The sequence below is a fragment of the Gasterosteus aculeatus genome, chromosome 7, assembly GCF_964276395.1.
Source record: "Gasterosteus aculeatus chromosome 7, fGasAcu3.hap1.1, whole genome shotgun sequence".
Classification (NCBI taxonomy): Eukaryota; Metazoa; Chordata; class Actinopteri; order Perciformes; family Gasterosteidae; genus Gasterosteus; species Gasterosteus aculeatus.
This window is the reverse complement of record NC_135694.1, coordinates 17107450-17128089: the sequence shown is the minus strand read 5'-3', so window position 1 is coordinate 17128089 and position 20640 is coordinate 17107450. Positions and strand designations below refer to the sequence as shown.

General features: G+C 48.6%; 2 protein-coding genes across 13 annotated transcripts in view; one reads left to right on the top strand and one right to left on the bottom strand.

The window, feature by feature from the left end:
- The window catches only part of LOC120822077 (uncharacterized), a 52780-nt gene that overhangs the window by 18592 nt on the left and 13548 nt on the right, over positions 1-20640 (bottom strand). The window contains exons 1-4 of one of the 4 annotated variants that reach the window (XM_078106538.1): positions 20211-20343; positions 17768-17841; positions 15718-15766; positions 3926-4062 (exon numbers count right to left, since the gene is read on the bottom strand). In XM_078106538.1, the coding sequence (XP_077962664.1) occupies positions 3926-4062; positions 15718-15766; positions 17768-17841; positions 20211-20250 (300 nt within the window). In that variant the 5' untranslated portion in view covers positions 20251-20343. Of the gene's footprint in view, positions 1-3925; positions 4063-5433; positions 5797-15717; positions 15767-17767; positions 17842-20210; positions 20428-20640 lie in introns of those variants that run through there. The other 3 variants (XR_005712622.2, XR_005712620.2, XR_013468354.1) reach the window with 3 other exon arrangements.
- The window catches only part of auts2a (activator of transcription and developmental regulator AUTS2 a), a 316878-nt gene that overhangs the window by 292337 nt on the left and 3901 nt on the right, over positions 1-20640 (top strand). For 4 of the 9 annotated variants that reach the window (XM_078106530.1, XM_040181432.2, XM_078106529.1 and 1 more), the window contains 9 exons: positions 13452-14004; positions 15017-15300; positions 16380-16630; positions 17600-17644; positions 18753-18848; positions 18966-19037; positions 19393-19422; positions 19936-20007; positions 20269-20410. In XM_078106530.1, coding sequence (XP_077962656.1) covers positions 13452-14004; positions 15017-15300; positions 16380-16630; positions 17600-17644; positions 18753-18848; positions 18966-19037; positions 19393-19422; positions 19936-20007; positions 20269-20410 — 1545 coding nt within the window. Of the gene's footprint in view, positions 1-6413; positions 6571-13451; positions 14005-15016; positions 15301-16379; positions 16631-17599; positions 17645-18752; positions 18849-18965; positions 19038-19392; positions 19423-19935; positions 20008-20268; positions 20411-20640 lie in introns of those variants that run through there. The other 5 variants (XM_078106534.1, XM_078106531.1, XM_078106537.1 and 2 more) reach the window with 4 other exon arrangements.

The window sequence follows — 20640 nt, the reverse complement described above, 5'->3', positions numbered from 1 at the left end:
TGACCTTTCACAGCACCAGTGTTGGTTTACGGCCCCGGGCTTCCCCGCGCTGACCCCTGACCTCTGCGTGGGTGTGCGTGTCAATGAATCAGGGCTGCCTGTGGGACTCCTCGTGCCCAGTGGAAAGATTACCTGGCTACCAGTGGCCTTTCCTGCCTTCTGATGAGCCGGCGCAGTCCCTGGACCCCCTCCCTCCCTCCCTCCCTCCCTCCGGACATAACTTCTGGAATAAAGCGTTGTTGTTTTAGCTCAAACACAGGCTTGATTCACATTGAAAAAAAGTTTTTATATTTAATAACCAGGCATGTTATGAGAAATAAGACAGGGATCTGAAGGATTCAGGTCTGAGCTCCAGGCGTTTCCCCAGTGATCCTTGCTTCTGTTTGGTACTCGACCCCCGCTAGGAGCCATCTAATGCATCTCTAAGGGAGTAAAGGGAAGCTCAATATCCTGAGCCTCACAGAGGGAAGGCCTGCTCCTTTCTTCCTCTCCATGGCTGTAACTACAGAGAGAGAGGCTGTATTTCATGACCATCAAAGGGGCCGCTCCATCCATGCCTCATCTGCTGACACAGCCAAACAAAGGTTAACAAATCAAGGATAGCGCTGGCTGATTTACTGCCCCGCTGTCGCACACAATGGCCCCAATGCCTGCAGCTCACATTCACTGTGTCTGTGTGTAGGCAGAGATATATCGCAGCGCTTGAACATATTTCAGAATCATTAAATCAACTTTTTTTCTTTTAACTTAATAATGGCCTTGGTGATTCTGTCAAAAAGAGAGCAATACTGAATGTACAGGTCTAGTGTGGCCTAAAGAGGTTTGCTGACCGAGGACCCGTTTCTACGGAGACGATATGAATGGGTCTGTTGGTGCACACACACACACACACACACACACACACAGCACTGTGGGCCAGTCTGCCATCCACTCCGGCAACACAGAGAGGTCATTCAGAGTTTGTTCCCCAAGTCCCAAGGTTAGAGACTAAGTAAATCCATCCATCTTAATGCACTTATTTCAGCACCAGGAGAGCTGGAGGGAGACTGTGTAAACACAACGATATCCGACATGCCACGCTAAACCCAAAGAGCCTGGAACCCATCAGCCCCAAAATGAAAGGTCTACATCTCAAACACAAACATTTAAATGGGCTGCAGTCCAGAGATCAAAGTGAAAGGCCGTAGTTTCCCTGCTGGCCCCCTGGAGTCTGCCACACGGAGATATGCTGCGGTTTAGCAGCCGGTCAGCGTTGAATGGAGAGCAACTGTATACTGCACATGTCTGTTCCTCACGCGCTCTGAGAGAAGCTCTGTGCGTGTTTTATCGGTAGGTCTAGGTAAGGTAGAAGGATTTGGAGGATTTTAATGAGGACAATTTTGGTCTTCTGTTATTTTTTTTTCTAGATGTTTTATTTGTCTACTAAACACATTTTTATGGTGAAATAAAGGGTTGTGGCTAAACTGTAGTTTGAGTCTTGATAGAGGCATTAACCCACGTAATTCTGATCGGAAGTGTTTTATAGTCACCGTGTCCTTGACCTTTGTTGACTCGTGGATGGAGCTGCTGAAAGCACCAGTCTCCTCTTCCCAGGACAGTTCCTCCCCCCGTCAGCATCACCCACTGATGCAATGTGACATTAGCCACTCTCCTGCCAACTTTGTAGCGCTAACGGTTTCAAGAAAGCACACAAACACACAGCACTTCTACAGATCCAGCTATTCCCAGTGCGCTTTCGGTGTTGTGGCCAACCATCCCTGTGTCAGTCTTCGGTCCCTGCGGTAGAGGTGACATTGCCAAAGAGGGAGAGAGAGCCGGCGCCTTAATGAGGCCTCATGGTGGCTTAGCGGTGAATGTGCAAAATAGTGCGTGGGCAGCACATGTGTGTGCGCTACTCTGCTATAATCCACTCTTCTGTCTGTCTTTTCTCCTCTCAAGGTCCCCCCCACCCCCCGGCCATTTCCAGATCTCCATTTTTAAGTCACCGCTGCGGTCTCATGATGTCATTGTCGCAAACTGATTTGGGTCCTGAATAACTTGAGGGCCCGTGTCCCAGAAATGGAGCATAGCAGCTTTGCAGGCACACGTTCTATGAAAGGAGATGGGATTAACACAGTGGATAAAATGTTTGTGTTCACTGTGAAACGATTCACCCCGGAGGTGTTACTTTGAGCAGCATGAAGCAGGATTTGGTCTCTCTTTGAAAAATGACAATTGAATCACAACCCAAAGTTTTTAGAACCACCCATCTTGGATTATATGGTCATGGGGAGTGAATTAGACAAAACAATCTGAAGGCCACCCACACTAAAGATGTTTGTCTGTAAAGCATCGAAGAATTAGTTTCTCTACATTTTTTTTGTCCTGCATCAAATAAATAGTCACTGCTGCAATCTCTGTGAACTGTAAGAGTAGGAATCATATATATAAAAGCGTGGATTCAAACTGTGTGGTTTGACAACATCTACTGCTGTTGGATTGATTTCTAAAAAGTGGAGAGAAGGATTGTTTCTGTTGCCCTGTCCACTCCCTGAGTACCAGGCGAGGGTCAGTCCTGGTGAGGTGAAATCCTTTAAGAGACACAAAAAACTGTGAGAGAGATGGAGCACGAGGACTCTGAGAAGGATTGATGATAGCAAGGCTTTAATTGCTCCCACAAGAAAAGAGGTTATCTTTTTTTCCTCTTTCTCACCCTTTCTGAGCCTCATAAATATGCAGGGAGGGAAGAAAAAAGCCCAGATGAGCCGCAGGGCAGATTAGAGAGGACTATAGAGCAGGATCCCGGTTTGCTAGCACCAGTTTTCAGATCCCTTGCATGTGTTTCTGCTCTGAACACACATTGCCTGGCTTTCATTTGTCTCAGCCCATTTCCACAGGCTACTGACTGCTACCAGGAGAGCTGGGGAGTCGTAATGGGGCGGACCGACCTTAAGTGCAACATCGCCCCCTGGTGATGTGCACAACCTCAAGGCAGATGGGCAAATAAGGGGGGAAATAGTTAAATGGATGATGGCTGCATTCCATTTAGCTTGCTTTAATGCCCTTGAATAGCACAAAGCCATCATTGGTGTTATTAGTAAGACCTGTCCTTTCTCTTTACTACCAAGTCAAAATATCTGCTGTCTATTGTGACTACTGAGTCGATAGCGTCTAGAGGACGCGGTGCAGTTGTTGTGGGGAATGTACACGTGTGTTTATGAAGTTCTATCTGTGTCTGGGAAATTACATTTGAAAGAATGTGCAGTTGATATTGTAACACAATGTTCCACTTAACTCCTGTTCTTTGAAGCCTACCAAAACCCATCAATGTCCATCGGACCGTCACCATCTGCTATGGATTAAACTGCCCTCCTGAAGGGGCGGTTTGATGTCGGGGTACCAGCATCCCCTCTTTAGCCCACGCGTCAGGTTTTACTGTAAACACTGTTCTACAAAACCCAAATCCCAAAAGGGATTGCTTTGTCAGGCCTTCGAGCCGGGAGCAAACGGGGCGTTGCTTTGGTTTTTGGATTGTGCGTCTGGTTCAGCTCTGAGCACACTGAGACGGGGGCTCTGCTGGGCCATTTAGAGGCAAAGCTGGCAAGCCGTGTTTGGAAGCCTTTTCCCTGAAATCCCCCTGTGCGGTGTGGGGTTGTGATGTATGAATCCCCTGGCCATGCCTGACACTAGCAAGCCTGTCTGAGCTCATGTCTTCGCCGAGTAAGAGGCCGTGGACAGAGGCCGCATTGTTCCCCTTAAAGTAACCCAAGCTCAGGGCGGCTGCTGTCCAGGGGGGGATATCAAGTTGTCCCCCCCCTCCCCAAACGGCACAATCCCAGCTTAAGCTCCAAGGCTTGACGAGAGAGCAGAGAGGCAGCTGACTGTTTGGACGACAGAGCAGTTCATATAAACAGCTCAGATCCCAAGCAGCCTCCCCAACACTAACCTTCCCTCGCCCGGCATCGCAGCCCCTCAGCCGTAGCTCATCGCCCCCGCAGCCTGCCAACAGCTCTCCGCACATTCGTGGTGTTATTTCGAGAAGCCCGTTGATGTGGCTGCGCTGAGGTTTCCTGAAAAATGGGTCTGCGGGCAGAGAGGGTGACAAATTAGGCCTGGTTCCATCTCCTCGCTTCCCCCTTTTGTGAGCGATGTGTATGCTTACCACCACATTAGCAGACCACACACCGTTTACAGGAGTGAGGGATGAAAGTAAGAGTGGAGAGGAGAGGCCGTCATTAACAGCTTTGTTTCTGCCGCTAATCCAACTACAGTGAAGCCGGTGCAAGGGGGTTATGAGACAGCACTTGACACGTACGCACTCACATACAGGCAGCTTCTGTAACGCCGCGGATGATTACAGAAGCAAAAAAAAGGGCTACATGGAAATTGATTCACCAGATTTTCAGACATTTGATCCATGCATTCATTGCCCCCTCTGGAATTACCTTTCCTTGTATACCGCGTTAGCACTTGGTGCAGGTTGCATTGCATCTGATCTCTGCGAGCAGCTGGTGTGTATGTGTGAAAAACCAGTCGGCCCCAATTGAAGGAGAGTGAAAGAGGCCCAGACTGATGGCTCTCTGGGGACAGATTTCTCCTTCCAGCTCTACATGCCTTATTCCCCGGTGAAATCACCGCGGTGTCAGTGTCTCAGCTCGGGCTGTCGCTCTCCGCATGGCTGCGGGCCAGTTACTCGGATACCTCGTGCCTCCCGGCTGAAGACAGGGACAGAAAAATAGCTTTTTCGACAGTTGCCACAATAGGTGAGCCGGGCATCAACTCCCCTGGGTGCAATTGGAGAGACAAAAGAAGGATAGAGCAACGGTTGTTTAGCACCTTACAGGAGCCAGCTGTACAATTAACAGACCCCCCCCCCCAAACTCCTTTTTGGGCTGGTTTGGTTCAGTCTGCTTAGCTGACCAATTTCATGGAGTTCAGGCCTCCACTGACATACAGTGCAGCATGCATCTTAACCAGGGTGGCATTGGACCTGTTGACTGGTAACGTTTCTGTGTGTGTGTGTGTGTGTGTGTGTTATTGTGCAACAAGGTGTTTATGAGTGGGTTTGAGTTTTTATGAGCATGTGGTTGTAACTGAGATTTAAGCACGTCTGTTTGAAGTCTGTTGGCCCGACAGGTGATTCTCTATTGTTCCTGTGAGCTGCCACAGTGACTGACAGGAAACACGTGTGGCAGCGTGAGCCAGTGTGTTTGGAATACGTTCAGTATTGTGACATGCTGATTGTTGGTCTCTGGCTAATTTATTTTTCTTCTGGGTTCTTGATTCAAGTTTAGTTTATTTAACATTCCAAAGAGAGCGAAAAGGTGCCTGCATATTGTAGTTATTACATTGCCTCTGATGGGCGGGTGTATGTGGCACTGCAGGATGTAAGGCTGTGTGGGCCAGCAGCATGAGTCAATGTTGAATGGTAACCAATACATTTCAGTCTCGAGTCAGATCATTTCAAGTTTTTATTGACAAATGGGAGTCAATAGCTTTTGGCAGAATTAGAATGAGGGATTTTCATTTCTAAATAACTGTACTTTGCAAGATCTGAATACTACCATACTACCAATACTACCGTGTCCAACAATTTGGACACTTCTGTACGATTTAGAGGAGAGGGAGAACAACCACTGAAGAGGCACATACTTTGTATGTATTATCAAAGACTCTGGTTTAATGTGATTTATCTGGGCAAAGGGGTGACACGGGGCAGCGGCTGATGAGAGTTCCACTGTGGCTTCACATGTCAGCAAGCGTCTCACTTCCCAGACCATTCATGGAACATCTGACAGTCTCTCTGGGGGGGACAACCTGCACACAAAGGACCAACACCTACCGTTTGTCACTCGTCACTAGTTAAGACATCAGGCCCTGGGAGAAGCCCCGTCGGCTGGCTTACACACACGGCTCCACAGCTGCCTTAGTCTCTCGGCGTAGATTTACACCACTGTGATGGTGCGCACTGACCAATTGCTGTGCACCGGATGGATCCTCATTACACGCTGGTGTTATTTAAAAGCCTCAATAAGCCTGGGCATGACAGCCAAACCCGCAAAGGATCTGTCAGCCACGGCCAGAGAGAGTCCCCCCCGAGGGCTGCCCTCGGCAGGAGAAGTCTGGAACAGTTTCCCAACCCCCCCCCTCCGGTTCACCTGTGCCAGCGTGCCCGTCATCGAGGCCCCGACTCAACTCTTCTTCCATTACGGTCCCTCCAGCCTGAGCTCACACCCTCAGGGATATATTAAGATTAGTCCCCTGGAAACAGGACACCCTGCTGCCACTGTGCAAAGGTGGTGAGGGCGCCTTCTTTTTTAAGGGGGTGTGGGGAGTTTTAGGTGGAAGGTGTCCAAGCATTTAGGCAGGAGCTGTCGAAGGCAGCAGATTTTCCACATGCTGGTGGGGTGAGAGCAAACCAGTAAAGAGCCATAAGAGGAGCAGGTGTAATCAGAGCCTTCGTGGGTGGTAGAGCGTTGTCACCGCAGATCGCCGCTGGTAAATGGCTTCATTATGACGAGAGAGAGGAGACGGTGCACATTGACTCTACCAGACAGGGTATGAATGGAGCACGGATGGATGCTAGCGAAGGTAGGAAGCGCCCTGAGCTGTAGTGTAAACATGTATAAGTGCTTGTTCCCAGCGGTCTGGCAGCTGCTCCTCTATGGCGTCGCATCTGTCAGAAGAGCTTGGAACATTCCGTGGCTTACCCAGCCCAATTACCCCCCGATTGCTACCATTTCACGGAGGATCACGTCTCCTCTCAAGAGAGGAGTCAGGGGTTTATGGCTCGGTTAGCTGCGAACACGTTGACATCACAGCATATACATAAACTATTTATATTTACCTACGCACTTGCTTTGACTTAACAGCTTGTTATACAAAATGAATCGACCAAATGAGACCGGCATGAAATATGGATGTTAAAAGTGGCGGCTTAACGGCTCTCTTCACCCGCCTCCCACCTGCGTTTGGCCTTTTGCTCAATGACCGCTTGTTAAAGCGAGGGTTTGTGTTACTGTGAGGGGATACCAGTACGCTGTGGTGTTCTCACCGAAAGACTACACATGTCACGCTCTCGCAGCCAGAATAGTTTGGCCCGCTCACCTAACCCCTCAACCCGGTCTTTATTTCTGTTTGGCTTCCCTCTCCCGTTCCCCGGCTGCCCCCGGGAGTCTAGCACTAATAAAACAGCTCCAGACCCTCCACCCGGCAGCATGTCCAGACTGTGTAACCCAACACCCCTCTGGGCTTTAGCTTTAGAGAGCTGCTGACATGACGGAGCGTCCATCATTGTCAGGCCTCAGCGCCCTCAGCTCCCATCTGGGGCATGTCCAACACGCATGCCTGTGAGCTGTGAACTCATTGCTGTGAGGTGCTCTGACACTCCGGGGACACGGGAGGGTATCACTGTTACTGCTCTTAGAGCAGCTGATGCTGTTAAAGTCATCAGGTCTGAAGAAGGGAATGATAAAGAGCTAATAGACTGGAGATTCTGGAGGCGTTCAGGGCGGATCAGGGAGAAAGCTTCCCCTGCTGAGGTTACCCACACAAGATTTTAACTTCTTTGAGAACTTATTATCAGTGCATGTCTCACCACTTGTGAAAGTTATGTAAAGTTTCTGCAAATGGGTTGTCTCCACTTTGGGCACCAGAGAAGATCTGGGCTCTCAAAGAACCTTCCTATTGCACAGATGTTGGAGTAGAGCTCAGATGTCATCCAATTCCAGGGTTTACCATCGATTTCCCAGAGAGAGAATGCACTGCAGGTAGTTACTATATTAACTCCATTACAGTGTGTTGGTCAGCCTGAAAATCTGGCAAGTTGCTGTAAAGACACAAACGTGTTATGTGTTGGCTTGATGGGTCTTCTGTGAGCGTGTTTATTGTTCTCTCCTGTGTGGGAGGAAGATCTGTTAAAGATGTCTGCCATTAATGCGACTGCAGGCTCCATAGAGAACAAATAAACGGTCTGGTCCCTCACCGAGGACAGGATATGCTGTCTAAACAACTCCTGAGGTCAGAACCATTGTCAACGCTTGCTGATCAATTTGACTCTAATTTAGTTGTCAGAAAAATATGGAGATGGACGACGACCAAGTTCGTGGTGTTTTCCTTCTTTCTTTTTTTTGTCTGGGACGAAATGGTTTCCAGACTAAGCCCTGAGGCAAATTGTCTTGAAAAACATTCTGCATAATTGGGGACAGTGAAAATGTTGGAGGGAGATGTTAGTCCCCCAGCTTCTGAAAGCCCACCAAGTAGCTTTATCCTGATTGTAATTAATGTTTACCAAGACGTACCAATGCAAGATGGCATTTCAAATGAGGGCCGCAAATCCTCGCTCAGCACAGTGTGGTCTTTAATTGATTAAACTTGAACAAACACTCCGTCTCCCGGTGTTTGTTTTTCCGTTTTCTGAGGGGAGGCTGGGTGATGATGTGTGCGGAGGAAAGAGGATAAAATAGGCCGGAGGAAGAAAAGTCCCTCCTCCAAGCAACCTCACCATTGTTTACCTGCTGCGAGTGCAGCGCCACCGGCCCACACGTCAGGACAAAATAAATCACTTTGTTGTGATTCACCAGCAAATTTCTGCAAATGCATTCCTTCTGCACCAGTGTGGTAAAACCATTGCCGCTGGAGGAGCGATGTGATCCGTCAGTGGTTTGGGCTTGATTCTGCTTACTGCCGCACAACTCGGAGCGAGATAGAGAATGCCAGATGGAGATGGAGAAAAAGACTTGCAAAGGTGACAGTGAATAAGTTTAAGTTGAAAGAGACTGGCCGGTAAATATTAGTGGTGACCAACAACATTACGAGTCGATATGAGGAATACTGTCAGAAGGAGGGTCAGTCACGAGCATCCCGCACATTCTTAGTCATTAGTCATTACCTTACTGGAGTCAGCCTGGGTTCCTTTAGATCCACCTATTGGGCACACCTGGTCTAGCTGTTCATGTTTCCCTCAGAATTACCTCATGTTTGACTTTTCATCTAGCATCCCATGTTCCCATTTCTAATTACTTGCACCATTGTTGCGAATTGTGTGTAACCAAATACCTCCATGACCTTCTCATCAGCATCAGCTCTCCTTTGTGTTCAGAGCTAAATGATGAATGATAGATGATAGTCCACCTGCTATGGATCAGCATCAACATTAGCTTTTTAAACAAAGCACAGTTGAGTATAAGAACAGTCTCACAAGCCCCTGGCCGTAGACTACATGGGTGGTGTTGCTCATCCCGTGTGTCTCTCGCCACCAGATGAAGGCTGCATGACACTGCACAGCTCTGCAGAGGTTACCTGCCATTACATCATAGGTGCATGCCCCTGAGTCCACACTACAGAGCCCTCCCCGCCCCCCCGGCATTATCTGTTTCTGCCTTTGCTACAGTTGTCTCCTTAGTTCACGGGCACGGATGTGTTGTGTGTGGTACATAACAAACATTAAATTGTCATCTTGTTCTTGATTTTTTTTTCCATCCTATCAAATGTGTATACTGTAATTTATGACATTGTCTGACAGCTGTGGTTACTTTAGCCGGATCCAGTAAAGGATTTGAAAACCATGCAGTGTTTCTCATCAAAAAGGTGAATAAAGTGAGAAAGCTGCTACTACTCCAGCTGCTAGGCATTTTTCTGGCTTCAATTAGCGCTGTTTGCTGGTAGTTTGGCCAGACAGCGGCCTCGCCTCTGAGGCTCTGGCCTCGGTGTGTTTCAGAGCTCACAAACCTGGCACGCACACAGCAGCCTCGGCTCAGCGATCAGTCTGGTGGCTCCTGCTATGTGTTAGGTTGTTGGTTTTGCGTGATTGAAGCTACGCAGCCACTGCCCGGATGAAATACCACGAATGAGTGCGAGGGCTTAGAACGCCATAGAAGCACTATTTTGGGAGGGATGCGATGGCGAGGGGCGGAGGCTTGGGATGTTACACAGGTCTTAATGGCCCAGTTGGTATAATATCCACCCACACACATGAGAGAGAGAGATTAGCAAAGTGGTTTTGGCGCAAGTTGGTCGCTAATGCATATTTAAAAAGGGCAAGCGCCTGCCTGCTAGATGATGTTCTTGGCGGTTGGTTGTTAATCATTTATATGGGGCATGGCTTTATCCAGGGAATACAATTAAACATATTATGCTAATTAATTCCCCTTGTGTTCCGCGGTAATGACCTAACACCATATTAAACTTCCTAATGTTCTGCATCTCACAAAAACAGACCTCCTCTCCCTCTGTGGGGAAGTGTGAAGATTTGAGCCATTTGTCTCGCGCTGTACTAATCGAAAGGACCATTAACCAACCACAGTGCTCTTAACCTTACAGGCTCAGGCTGTGAGAAGCAACACATACAAACGGTAAAAACAGCTGCATGGCGCTAATGAGCTGTGGGCCACTGCAGGACAGTAAGGACAAAGGTGAAGTGAAACCGAGTACAGCCTGCATACCAAGCGTGTCTGTAGGCAGTGTTCTCTCACATTTTGTCATCCGAATTCCTCATATTGTTATTTTTAACTTTATCACATCATACTAGATATTTCAGTCTGTTGATTACGTGCTGCAGTGTATCTTCAACCACATGTGTGAACAGAAGGAGATGGCTCAGCCCAACATAATGAGTTATCCCCCTAAGCCCCTGGCTGGGTCCCCTGACGTCCAGCCTTAATGAATGGCTTTCCTGCACATTCACACAAACACACAGCTGACCTTCGCAAAGCCCTCCTGTACCCCCTTCACCCCTTAAATCCGTCCTCCTCCTAACCGGCGAGGGCCTCATTCTGGCTGCAATGCTCCAGCGAGAATCGTGCACTAGTTAGAAGCCGCAATACTACTGAAACGTTGAGGAACAGCCGGGCTGTGCGTTCTGAGTAACCCAGGCGGGGATTGCGCTTAAGACTGGCAAATTAACCCTCGCGGGAGGGACGCTGGCGTATACACTCCTCTTGTCTCCTTCCCGGCTCCTCTCGGCCCTGGAGTCTTCATTATGACCAGAATAGACACCCTTTTTTGCGTGTTAGCACATTCTCAACAACAAGCCGTGGACCTCAGGGACTGAGAGGTGCAGCGGGAGATTTGAGAAGTGGGAATTTCCCCTCTCATGTCGGCTGGGGGCGAAGCTGTTTACGAGCAGCAGTCTCTCCTGACCCGCTATAGCACTTGTGAGTGGAGAAGATTGACATGGGTGAGGGGGATGGATTTAAGGGTTTTCCTGCTCAGGGATGTGTTTTATTTGCAGACCACCGAAGGAGAGAAATGGTTTCCCCGAAAAGCCTAGTTTATGCTTCTGTGTTTTCAGAGCGACGCAGACGCAAGCCCCCCTTGCGTCGCTTTTCACACCTCCTTGCGTCCTTGCGTGCGTCGACCCATTTTTCTCGGCTTGCGTCGCTTTCAACGCAAGCCTCCCGCAGCGCACAAGGCTGCGATTGGTCTGCCAACTACATCCTTTACGGAGTCTCACATTTCCGCTTTCATAGCCCGATACCGCCATTTTTAAAACAAAGAATGTTTACGAGAGAACGGATCAGATTTAAGAACTTTTGTCGGAAAAAATGCGTAAATATTACCGCTGTGAAACTGACGCCTCTCTGCATCACGAAGGAACCTCTGATGTTTATGCTCGTCCAAAGTCGGCTAACGGAGCCGATTATGAAATCACTTCAACCTGGCAAAGGAAAGCTTTTGTCTCCTGACAGCCTGGCAGATGTCCCTGTAAGCTCTCCCACACAGGCCAGGACTCAGAAGCTGTTGTCGTAGATATTGATTGTGATTTTGCGGCAGGAATGACCTCGCATGACCCTAAACTACAATATCACATGCACGGGGGGATTGCTAATACCTCGCTTTGCATTGTAATGCTAATGAGGAAAGGTTCTGGCAGGGCCCCGTTGGCTCAGCTCGCTCCCGGTGGGGTCGGTCCGCAGGGAATCATGTGACAGGCGGCACCTCTCCAGTGCATACAGAATAACCAGTTCCCATCTACACTTCTTTGGCAGGTAAAGGGTTTAACTGGCTTCCCTGTGTGGGGGGGGAGGAGCCCTCGCTCCTGGCCCTGAACCCCCCCGGGGCTGCGAGAAAGTTAATTACAGTTTATGTATGCACTGTCATCCCCCATGAGCCTCTTTCCCTCTGGAGCAGCCAAGCCGACTGCTGATGTCTGAGCACTTTGTTCTGTAGGCGAAGGTCCCTGCGGAGAAAGACCCTGGATGGAGCGTATTAGCTATTGTTCCGTGCGACTTCAACATTTTTTTCGTTGTTTTTATTCATTCGGTGGATTCGTTCACAGTTTGTTCCTAACGGGGCCTCTAATGGTAAATAATTGCTGTTTTTGCTATTTACCAAAAGACCATAAAATGAATCTTCCCCTTGTCAGACAATAAGATAAATGCACCTCGCCGTGCAACATCATATAGCAGCCATCACTCTCAAGCCTTTTGTCCCCAGTGTTACAATAGATGAATATTATTTTAGAATTTCTGTGTAGGTTTTGTTCAGATAAAGTGAGTTCTTGTGCTAAGAAGAAAGTCGGTTATGAAGTATCTGCTACTATGCAAAGGTCCATGTGAACCTACATGCAGGGTGAACGAGTCAGTCTGCTTCTAAACCCAATAGACCAGTGGCCCCCAACCTTTTTTACCTCACGGACCGTTTTCATGTCAGACAATATTTTGCGGACCGGTCGAGAAGGTCCGACGGGGGGGGTGTAGTAGTCGCGCGCTCTGTGTTCGCTGGTGGGCGAAACTGCCGTGCACGGTGAGAGACCAATTGTAAACGTGAAGGAAAACGCCTGGTGACGCGTGGGGAATCTGTCAGAGGGACGAGCGCACATAATTAGGAGAAAATCCGGTAAATTTTCAAAATTTCTGGAAAAAAAATATATAAGCTTTCTGTGGTGCGGCCCGGTGGTTGGGGACCACTGCAATAGACCACAGCTGTTCCAGTCGGTAGCAGGTATGTGCTGAAATCCCTTACAAACAAATTGGACCAGAATACATTTAATTTGTCCAGCAAATTGAAGCTCTTTCATCCAGCGAGGAAAAAAAAAAAAAAAAGATGATGAAGCTACAACCTTGAAAAGAAGGCGACTTTGTTTTGTGTACGATAAAAACTGATTCAGCCTGAACAAGAAACACAGATTTCAGCTGTGTAATTTGTCCCCAGGGACGATGTTAAAGGCTGCATGAAAGGACTCAGGAATTGGCGCTTGTGCTGGCACAGCTGCAACCCCCAGAAGGGTGTGTCAGTAGGAAAAGATGTGTGTCACTTTGTCAGCTCAACACTAAGCACTGCAGTAGAGATAGCAGTTATAACCACACACACAACCTATGTGAGAGCTGGGGATGCACACAGAACTGAGCATCTCTGCTTGGTGTTTGCTCACAATGCTGTTGGATGTCAGAAGCTTCTAATCCAGTAAAATTGCACGTTTGAACGGAGCACCAGCTTTGAAAGTGACGTTTTTCTCTTTCTGTTGTACCCAGTTCCAGATTTTGGCATCCATGTGCTCTCCACCAATGGCAGCCAGGAGCCTCACGGGCCAGGCCTCCTCCAGGTGTCGGGCCTAGAGCGCAGTCAGGAGAGGAGCCAGGAGACCTGCAGGGACCCCCAATCCCCCGCATCCAGCCCCCACAGGCCGCCTCTGCCCCCCCAAGCTCACCACCATCCGTCCGTCCCCCGGCCCCCGTTGCCAAAACGGACCCAGAGAAACGGTCCTACCCAGGTTCTGGCCTCCGCAAACCTGCCCCCCCGCTCAGAGGCTCTCCCTAGGCCTCGGACGCCCGCAGCCCTGCCGCTCACCCAGGGCCAAGAGCCCTCACCGCCCCCCCCTCCCCGGCCACAGCACCAGCCCGAACCGCAGTCGCACCTCAGGCCTCCGCCAACGCCCAGCCTCCACCCAAACCCGCAGTCGCCTGCCCCCCCCACCCATCACCCTCACCAGCAGCACCCCAGCCAGGCCGGGCCCCACCGGCCCCCATCACGCTGCCACCCCCGGCCCCTTTCCGCCTACAACGGCCTCAGTCTCAACGGTCACAGGTGAGGCTAATAACACATCGGCTCAACCCTCACGTCTCTCATGTCCTCATGTGCTGCGCCTCCATATTCCCATAAATACTAAAATATCTGGTGAGCTGAAAGTCCGCATGATGCCCGATCGGTCTGTAAGCTGATATCAAGGAGAGCTTGAGTTCTCAGCCAAACCGTAGCACTGATTGTTAACAACGGAATAAAAGGGCCGTATTACACCCCCCCTCGACATCCGCATGAGAAGTGGGCTACAAGAGGTGATATTCGTCACGGTGAAATAAACACTTTGCGAATAGTTTCAAAGAATCCTCAGCGGTATGGCACATGTTAAAAATAATCCATGATCACTATTATTATTAGAAAGAACAACAGAAGAGCTGTTGTCAGCCTGTTGAGAGGCCCGATGAAGTCCTCCCCATTCAGTTAAGACTCCAGGATTGCTGCTTCAGAATCCACTCAGTCCCAACAGCAGCTCTGCCTTGCAGACTCTGAAGACTTGGCTCTGGCCTGCCAGGCTGCCAACAGGGCCTGGCACCCAGTGTGAATAATCACGGCCGGGGGCCCACAGCGGAGAGCGGCCACTGCAAAGGAGCTTTTAGGCTTTGGCGCACAGAGCTGTGGAAACGCGAGCAGTGTGGCTGCCCCCAGGGAAAAACACACACCACAAAAGACTGTTTGCTTACACATGCACACACGTCCTCCCTCACTCTCATCCCATTTCCGATGCACGTGTTTCCTACCTGGCTCTGGAGGAACCGTTCAAAGACATGCACATTCTGTTATGCTTGCTGTTACGTTGTGAACGTGGTGTTTTCGCGGATCATGTTTGCCCTGGATACTGTGAAGCGCAAGGGAGAGGGAGGGAGGCGTTTGTAAATGGGTGACAGTCGAAGTGTGAAAACACTGTGCGGGGAATTGAGCGTCGTAGCAGATGGAGACGAGGGGATGCAGAGGAACAAGTGTTCATTTTGACTGATCACACCTGACTTGACCCGGCTCCTTCTCACCTTTCTCTTTACAGCAGCAGGAGCAGCACCCCGGGCTCGAAGCCCCACGGGCCCCCTGCTCCCTCTTTGCACCCTCCCCACCACCCACCTCCTCCAGCGGCAGCAGCCCCCGCCTTCCCGCTGCCCTTGGCGGCTAACCAGAGCACCCCCCACAGCTTCCCCCCTGCCTTGCAGTCCTCGCCGCACCCACATCACCCCAATATGTTCGCTCCTCCAGCGGCCTTGCCTCCACCACCACCACTTACGTCGAACGCCCTGCCAGTACCCGGACATCCTGCTGCTGGGAGCGCCTACTCAGGTAAACAACACATCCCCACATTGCCCCCAAGCGATGTGGCGGGGGATTGCACACGCAGCTGGCAATAAAGAACACACAGCAGACTCTTATTTTAGCCATGTGTTTGCATCCGTTTGCCGGGGCGGTGGGGACATATGAGAGCAGCACATTTCGGCAGCATTTGAGATGCGGGGCCACAGGATGTCACCCTGGTAATTATTTAAAGAAATAAGCAACCGAGTCCAAGATAGTCCAAATGTTCTCCATGCCAGCGGTCTGTGGCCGTATGGACGGCTCACACTCTTTCAGTCATGCTGTGATTGATGGACTCTCTACACGCCACTGATACCCACCAGCAGCTCAGGCCACACTACCGTTACAGACCCCGTGCGCATTTCCACAAGCTAAATGTCAGGGTCAGTGAGGGGGGGGGCTCACCTCTAGCAATGTTCCTAGAACTCCCACTTCGACCGTGGACAGCATTCATCTGCGAAGAAAATCAATTTGGTCAATACGGAACAGAGCACGCTGGATTTCGTTCAAAACAAACTAATGACATTTTTATAAAGAGAAAAATTCCACCCGAACCCCCAGCCCAATAAATCTTCAAATAAATGCAGAGAACATATTGTAGTAAGTCACTGTGGAAAAGGACGGATAAGGTTACCCTGGAGCAGAATTAAGCTCTCAAGGCACGTTTTGTTGAATTTAGAAGAAAAGCCAGCAATCACATGAAATCCTCTCTCTCTCTCTCAGAGGTTATTAGAACAACAGATGTTGTCGTCTCCGAGGACATGTAGTCTATCAAATCACAGCATTGGAAATTTTCAGCAGTTACACTTCGCCTCGCTTACATTTACAATGAGATGCTGATAATCAAGTCAAGGTTCCCTTTATTGAGAACTTTGACATGGCTTCCATTGGAGACGACAGGTTTAGCCCCTTACATTGGGGCCTTCCAATGCGTCTCTGAGGGGAACCAGCTGCCCTAATTTCACTGTATTTATAGACCTCTTACATAAGAAGTGATATTAAGTGTTTTTGTTTCATTGGTTAACTTAAACCGCCCTCTCTCTCTCTCCCTCTCCCTCCTTCTCCAGAGCAAGACCTTTTGCGCCAGGAGCTCAACACTCGTTTCCTGGCCTCCCAAAACGCCGACCGTGGCGCCTCGCTGGGCCCCCCGCCCTACCTGCGCACAGAGTTCCACCAGCACCAGCATCAGCATCAGCACCAGCACCAGCATCAGCACCAACACACCCACCAGCACACCCATCAGCACACCTTTACGCCCTTCCCCCACGCCATCATGCCCACCCCGGCACCGCCCATGGTGCGTACCCCTGCCAGAAATGTGAGGATAAGTAGAACACACACGTTTTGGGCTGGAGGGGCTGGAGAGGGTCAAATGTTTTCACATGTCAGCTTTTAAAAAGTTCTCCATGTGTACGTGTGGGGAGCTGAACCTCGTGGTTTTGAGAGTGAAGATTTGACACAGTTGAGCACGTGTGTGAGCGGCACGCTTCAGCCTGAGGGTTCCTGTGGGTGCCTTCGGACGATGACCATGTGTGTCAGTCCGCACTATAATCATGCCTCGAGTTTCCCGGAAAGCCTTTCTAGTGTTTTCTCTGGCGTTCTCTACCACTCCAGACTTGAGTCACCGCTATTTTCTAAATTGGCAATAACTTGCCTGAAGAATGTTAACCTCTGAGCCAGCTTTCAGAGCATAGTACACTTAATTCATTCTGAATTTAATGACATCATTTTGGTTCTGTTTGGGGGTTTTCATTACTGGCAAATGTTTTTCATTAAGAGCCCCACTGCATGTTGGGAAAGACCACAGGCAATGGCGGCTAGACCTAAAACGCACACATTCGTAACAGTCTGGCCCACCGAGGGTTCTCTTGGCTCTGATGATACCTCAAAGGCAGCATAGCGAGGCCTCTGACAGCTAATGAGGCCATAAAACGGCTCTTTATGGCGGCAGTGTTTAGTCTTGACTGGGGAAATGTTCGCCCTGAGACTTTGCTGCACCACTAAAGGGAGACCAAATGACACACCGAACCCACAAAAAGGTCGTCACGTGATCAGGAAAAGGGCAAGATGAAGACGGATTTGTTTGGAAAAGCTGTAAAACTTTGTATGTCAGTTGGCATTTTAGATCTTGAATCATAATGTCAATCTGTAAGCATGTTTTTAGTCCTAAAATACAATGTGATGCATTTTGTGTTGACCTGAAGTGAATGAAAGGTCAACACTGTTATAGTGTTATCGTGTTTTCTCTGCAGCGTTGTGCTTAAGCGCGTTTTTATCTCTCCTACAGTTTGAAAAATACCCAACTAAAGTGGACCCCTTCTACAGACACAGCGTGAGTTTCCCTACTGCTTACAGTGCTGCTTGCCCTCTATGCCATTTCACCCCATGTGTATGTGCGCTTTTCATCAAGACCTCTTAAAGAACACTGTAAGCATCCGAGCCGTAAGCGTCTCACCCTTCGGCCCCGACATGTGTTGCGCTTAATGAAGGCGTTCTGGATTCCTCGATCTCGGAGCACGAGCTTTAACGCTATAAAAATTGGCACAGACATTAGCAGAGAGAGACAGTGGCTACATACGGACAAATATTATATTTTAGTTTGGCCTGGTTTCAGCAGTGGCTTACTCATCACTCACTAGAGTTAACTTATTGGAAACAATGGACCCCACTCTTCTACCATGTTTGCCCGGCGTCCGTACACACGCTGTGCGCCTTCACAGGTTTACTTTCTCTTCAACCTCAGCCTTGAAGATTTTAATATCCGAAAGAAATCACACATTTTTATTCTGACCAACCCCGGGCCAAATAGATGTAGTGGAATGTTGTTACTTTGTTTGCTTCAAGTGTTTCCTTTCAGATTTTTAGTATTTCCTCGGTGTTATTTTGATAGCAGCAAATACCCTGAAGCCATTTCCTCGCTCTATAACATACTGACATCTTAAAACGTTACGCACAAAGAGAAACAAATTGCATTTTAAAACCTCACAACATCTCCCCGAGCACTTCTAATAATAACTCATCCCGGCAACCAGAGTTTAAATAATTCTGTTGCAGCATCCATGATTAAAGCGATGCAAGTTCAGAGACATGAAAAACATTCTCTACATCCACTAAATGTTAATTTATTGACAAGAAAACTTACCGTGAGTGAGTGGTTAATCACCACTGGTTTCTCCACAGGATAGTTTCATGGAAGCCTTGAGCACGTTTGGTATACGAGGAGTTTTGCTTGCATTACAACGTTCTATTTTTCACATTAAAGTAGCCTTTTTCTCCATATTTAAATCCACCAAGAATGAGCAGGGAGATATTAAAAAAAAAATGAAACATGAGTACAATCATTTGCATCTTTCTACATCCAAGCAGTTTTGTAAATCCATCGGCCAGTGTCACATCACTGCTGTCCCCTAACGGACCAATCTCCCTCTTCTCTCCCTCAGCTGTTTCACTCCTACCCACCGGCCATGTCTGGCCTCCCGCCCGTCATCCCCCCGACCGGGCCCTTCGGCTCGCTGCAGGGCGCCTTCCAGCCCAAGGTGAGACACACAGGCCCCCCACTCCCCACGCACCCATCTTCTCTCTCCCTCACACACAAATAAACTCAATCCAGGAGTTATTTACAGAAGTTCTTGTTTTCCATCTGTGCTCTCTAGACCTCTAACCCACTTGATGGAACAACAAGGCAAGGAGGCATCCCACACACATTCTTACAGAAGGACCCCAGGGTAAGAGCGCACACACACACACTATTTGCAAAGTAGGGATGACCTTTAGATCCTCTGGATGTGTTGCATAAGTATTTGAGGTATCAAATGAAGGCTTTCAACACCAATGATGCCATTTTAAAGGACTTCATATGCTTTATGGATAGCTCGTACTGCCCTGTTCGTCTGTTCATTTATTTATATGCACAAGGTCACGCAAGAATACCAATGTTTTAATTACTTGTGAAATGCTTCATTAAAAAGGGAAATTCTAACATTTTAATTTGGTTTATAATGAATGCCACACACTGAGACTAATTAGAGGCGATTTGATCGACAGTAAAATAACTCAACCCCCTTTCATTCCCTCCTGTAGCTAACGGATCCATTTCGGCCCGTTCTCAGGGTGAGTGCTAATCGCCTGCAGTGTTTCAGTCTCAAGCATCCTGACACACACACACACACACACACACACACACACACACACACACACACACACACACACACACACACACACACACACACACACACACACACACACACACACACACACACAGCAATGCTGGCTTGAAGGGTTCTGCTAATGGTCTATGCTACAACAAAGCGTGAATGTGAAAATGCTATTGATAGCTTTTGCTTACATGTAGACATGAAGCAAAGCTATCAGTCATCTTCTAGTGACTGTAAATCTATCAGATTGGTATCCTTTCTTCATATCATTGTTGTGTTGCATAAATTATAATTGCCACTGTAGCATTAGATCCATTAAATATGGCTCTAATAACCTTGAACAAGACACATTGACAACTGAATATATTTAAAAATTGGCCACACTTTTCCACACAATTACCCATTTACTATGTGAATTAGTAGCAGTAATGTCCTCATTTTACTGAGAGTTTTTGTCTTGTATCCATAGAAACCAGGGAAGTGGTGCGCCATGCACGTCCACATCGCCTGGCAGATTTACCACCACCAACAGAAAGTGAAGGTGAGGACTCATCTGATTACTCCTTCTGCTCTGAGCTGAAGCTAGTGCTAAACAGTGTGAGGAGAACACCTGTCCTTTTATGATTGTTTGTCATTCACTAAAAAAAGACAAGAGAAAGAGGAGCAAACATTGGTGTTTGAATCAAATGTACGGTTGGGTGATTTCACAGTGTGTTACTAAGTTAATAAATGACTGTCACCAACCTTTGTCATGTAAAGGGGTTTTACATGTGTTTTCCTCCATCGATCTGCCGCCTTCTAGCAGCAGATGCAGGTCGACCCTCACAAGTTAGACTTTGGCCTGAAGCCGGACTTTCTGAGTCGACCTCCGGGCCCGAGCCTCTTCGGTGCGATCCATCACCCCAACGACTTGGCGCGGCCCGCCACGCTCTTCTCCGCCACAGGTGAGTGTGTGTCTGATCTGCGGAAGTTTGATCGATGATTAATAACGGTACCCTGTGATACACAGCAGCCGTCGATCATCTCCGTCCGTTGTTTATGTTACAGAGTTCAGCAGAGACAGCCATAAACCATTTGTCTACAACATGGAAATAATAAAGATCAGGAGGGATTTCAATGTAGTGTGTCTCTTTTTTTATTAACTGAATACAGAAATATTTTTTATCTCAACAAC